This window comes from Muntiacus reevesi, chromosome 19 (genome assembly GCF_963930625.1).
Source record: "Muntiacus reevesi chromosome 19, mMunRee1.1, whole genome shotgun sequence".
Lineage (NCBI taxonomy): Eukaryota > Metazoa > Chordata > Mammalia > Artiodactyla > Cervidae > Muntiacus > Muntiacus reevesi.
In genome coordinates, this window is record NC_089267.1 from 58795362 (window position 1) to 58799083 (window position 3722).

The window sequence follows — 3722 nt, forward strand, 5'->3', positions numbered from 1 at the left end:
AGGTCAGGTCTGCAAGCAGTAGATGACAGCACGCCACTTTAAAAAAGTCCTTTACGTTATCATGCAATACCCAATGGAATTTTTAAGCATTTGGATCCATAACCTCAGAATTAATGCCACACACCAGGGCAAGTCATCATGTGTTTGATACATAAGTAATAAAGAATTCTGCAAATGAAGATTTATTTCGGCATTCTTTAATTTCTGGGTTAACTGAAATGGCTAAAGAAATAAAAAGTATTTACTATTTCACCTTATTATTACTGCTATGAAATTTGTTTTTGTTTGATAGTGTTTATTCAAAATTATGTACCACAAATAAGACCAGAGGTAGAAAACAGCACGTGAAATAACAAAACAGAAAAAGAAAAAAAGACAGAACAAGACCACACATACTCACAAACTCTCCTGAACCAACTATGTTCAAGAATTAATAAGCTGCATCCCTTACCCCCGTGCACTCACGAGGCTGCTAAAAGTCAAGCCCTCTGAGTTTTTACAATCTAGGTATGTTCTCGGCACCGAATAAGCTTTTTAAAAGCCAGCTTAAAGTCTTCGTTGAAACTTGTGTAGAGCAGAGGGTTGATCAGAGAATTCACATAACCGAGCCAGGTCAAAAAATCGGCCACTTCGGAGGACACGACATAGGTGCTCAGACCTACGATCAGCTCTTTGATGAAGAATGGCAGCCAGGACAAGATGAACGCACCCAGAATCAGACCCAGGATTCGGGCTGCCTTGCGCTCCCTGGTGCTGGAGATTTGTTGGCGTTCTCCTGGGTGGTCTAGGTCATTATCAAAGGGAGGAATCCTAATGGAGGTGTGGATCTTCTCAAACTCTGTGGTAGGGTCTGAGGTGGAGAAGTCAGACACGCAGAACGTCTGTGTCAATTTACAACTGGCGAACGAATTTTGGCTATCTGTGCTTCTGTTGCTTAAATGCCGGCTTGAACCTCTTTTCTGGTAAAGGCTCTTGGCTGCATGGTAAATCCGGTAATAGAGAATCAGTATCAGAGCCAGGGGAATGTAGAATGCCCCCAGCGTGGAGTAGACGGTGTAGACGATGTGGTCGTGCCGGATGGTGCACTGACTAGGCGGGGGGCTGAGCCGGCGGTGGCTCCTCCAGAAGAGCGGGGGCATGGAGATGAAGATGGAGATGGTCCAGACCGTGAGGATCATCAGCCCGGCCCTCCTGGCGGTCCTCTTCCTGGCGTACTCGATGGCATTGGTGATGGCCCAGTACCTGTCCAGGGCGATCACACAGAGATGAAGGATGGAGCAGGTGCAGCAGGTCATATCCACACTCAGCCACGCCTCGCAGATGAAGTACCCCAGCCTCCAGCTGTCCATGACGATGTACATGATGCTCAAGGGCATGACAAGCACGGCCACCAGGAGGTCCGTCACGGCGAGAGAGCAGATCAGGTAGTTGGCAGGCTGGTGGAGCTTCTTGGTGGTGCAGATGGCCATGATCACGGCGGCGTTTAGCAGCGTGGTCAGGGTGGTGATGATCACTAGAGTCATGGAAATGAGCATCTTCTCCGTGATGGTCTTGGGTCTCACGGCCACACTGGCCTCTGGGGTGCAGTTAGTGGTGTTCATTTCCCCCGTTCTAATCTGTGTTGTGGAGAAGCGGGTGGTTGTTTGCTTCAGCTGAAAGCTATGTAGATTGAATGTCTTTCATTGGTAAGGCCTCTGCAATCTCCTCAGCTGCGTTGTCTCCTGGGTTCCATTTTAAGCGGGTAAATGGAAAAACCACAGCGTTGGATGCTACAGTCTGAATGAGAAAGCCATGTTCTTTCACCTGGAAGACAAATGACAGTATTTCAGTATTCAGAAAATCTTCACATGTTTTTGATATACATTTTTTCTTCTCTGAATGTAAACCCCATCTTTTTAAAAAATGGAAGTATAGTTGATATATAATATACGATACAAATGTACAATATGGTGACCACAGTTTTAAAGGTTATACTCTATGTACAGTTACTGAAAAGTATTGGCTGTAGTCCCTGCAATGTACAGTACACCCAAGCAGCATTTAAAATTTTTTATTGATTTGTTTATTTTTGGCTGTGCTGGGTCTTCACGGCTGCACAGACTTTCTCCCTAGTTGCGGTGACCAGGGGCTCCTTTCTAGTTGCAGCGCGTGGGCTTTGCGTGGCCTTGGCTTCTCGTGTTGCAGAGCGCGGGCTGCAGGCGTGCGGGCGTCTGTAGCTGTGGCTCCCGGCTCCGGAGCGCAGGCTCAGCAGCTGAGGCTCACGGCCTCAGTGGCTCTGTGGCACATGGGATCTTCCTGGACCAAGGATCGAACCAGTGTCTCCTGTGCTGGTAGGTAGATTTTTTTTTTTTTACTGCTGAGCCAACGGGAAGCCCCCTGTAGCTTTTCTAAAAAGGAGTTTTAAAAACATGGACCATTTTTAAACTATTGAATTTGTTACAACATTGCTTCTGTTGTATGCTTTGGTTTTCTGGCCACAAATCATGTGGGATCTTACCTCCTTGACCAGGGATCGAACCCTCACCCCTACACTGGAAGGCGAAGTCTTAACCGCTGGATGACAAGGGAAGTCCCTATCCTTGTAGCTTATCTTATATACAACAGTTGGTTTCGTATCTCTTAATCCTCTACCCCTATATTTCCCCTCCTTTCTTCCTTCTCCACACTGGTAACCACTAGTTTGTCCTCTATATTTGTGAGTCTGTTTCTTATATGTTATGTTCACCAATAAAATTCATCCCTACGTTATTTTTCAAATGCTACTTTTTTAAGTTCCCAAACTCTTTCTGAGGGTGACATTACCAAATTTTAAGTCTATCTTGCCACCCAGATGACTTTCTCATTACTCTTTATAAGTCTTTTCACACTTGAAACCATATATTCACATAATACCATGCTTTAAAAATTCTGGAAACTTTACCTTTAAAGAAAAAAAATTATACTGTTTATAATAAGCATCTTTCAAACCAGATTTTAAAGTTTCACAGCAAATATTCAACTCCAGAGATATTTTAGTGTCACAATGGGATTGTGCAATTTTGTCTAATTATTTCTGACATCTTACATATCCCACTGTGCTTTTCTTTGGAGAAAAGAGAGAAAAAACATAACAGTCCTTTGATGTTTATGGCTAATTATTCTCAGAGTAATACAGTAAATCAGCTATGAAACAGCATTATCACCAAGCCCAGAGATGTCTGTATTTAAAAAGATGTGTTCACTTTTGGTTAACATTTGTGTTCTCTATCTATCTCTTTGTCTCTCTATCTGTCATCTGTCTACTGGATAGCTGTCATTAAGCTGGGCAGTCAATAAGATAGTGACATTTATTGAATATATAGCTGTAAAGTTAAATATAAATTTATACTCATGACAAGTCAATCAAAATCTGCATAGGAATATTCACAACTGATGACTACTGGTTAGAACAAAAATCAAATCCTCTGATTTGACTCAATGACATTAGGTCCAAGAGAAGCTGGTGTTTCAGCAGTTTTAAGAAGGGTTGAAGATTGATGTGGACTAGACCCAACAGACATAATGATTTTAGCAGAGGACGAGGGCAAGAGCAGGTAAATAGTGATGATGAAGGTCTTTGGATGAAGTGGGAGTTGAAAGGCAGAGAACAGGAATCTAAATCTCCAGCTCGGACAAGATTTAGCTCTAAATTTACCTTCTCCTGCTTATAGCACAAAAACCAAGGAGAGAGGAAATGAGCACAT

General features: G+C 43.2%; 1 protein-coding gene across 1 annotated transcript; it reads right to left on the minus strand.

Annotated features, from left to right (window-relative positions):
• Nucleotides 1-503: 503 nt before the first annotated feature.
• On the minus strand, nucleotides 504-1601 carry HTR1E (5-hydroxytryptamine receptor 1E). The gene has a single exon (XM_065911811.1). It carries the CDS (start codon nucleotides 1599-1601, stop codon nucleotides 504-506), a length of 1098 nt encoding a protein of 365 aa, XP_065767883.1.
• Between the last annotated feature and the right edge of the window lie 2121 nt (nucleotides 1602-3722).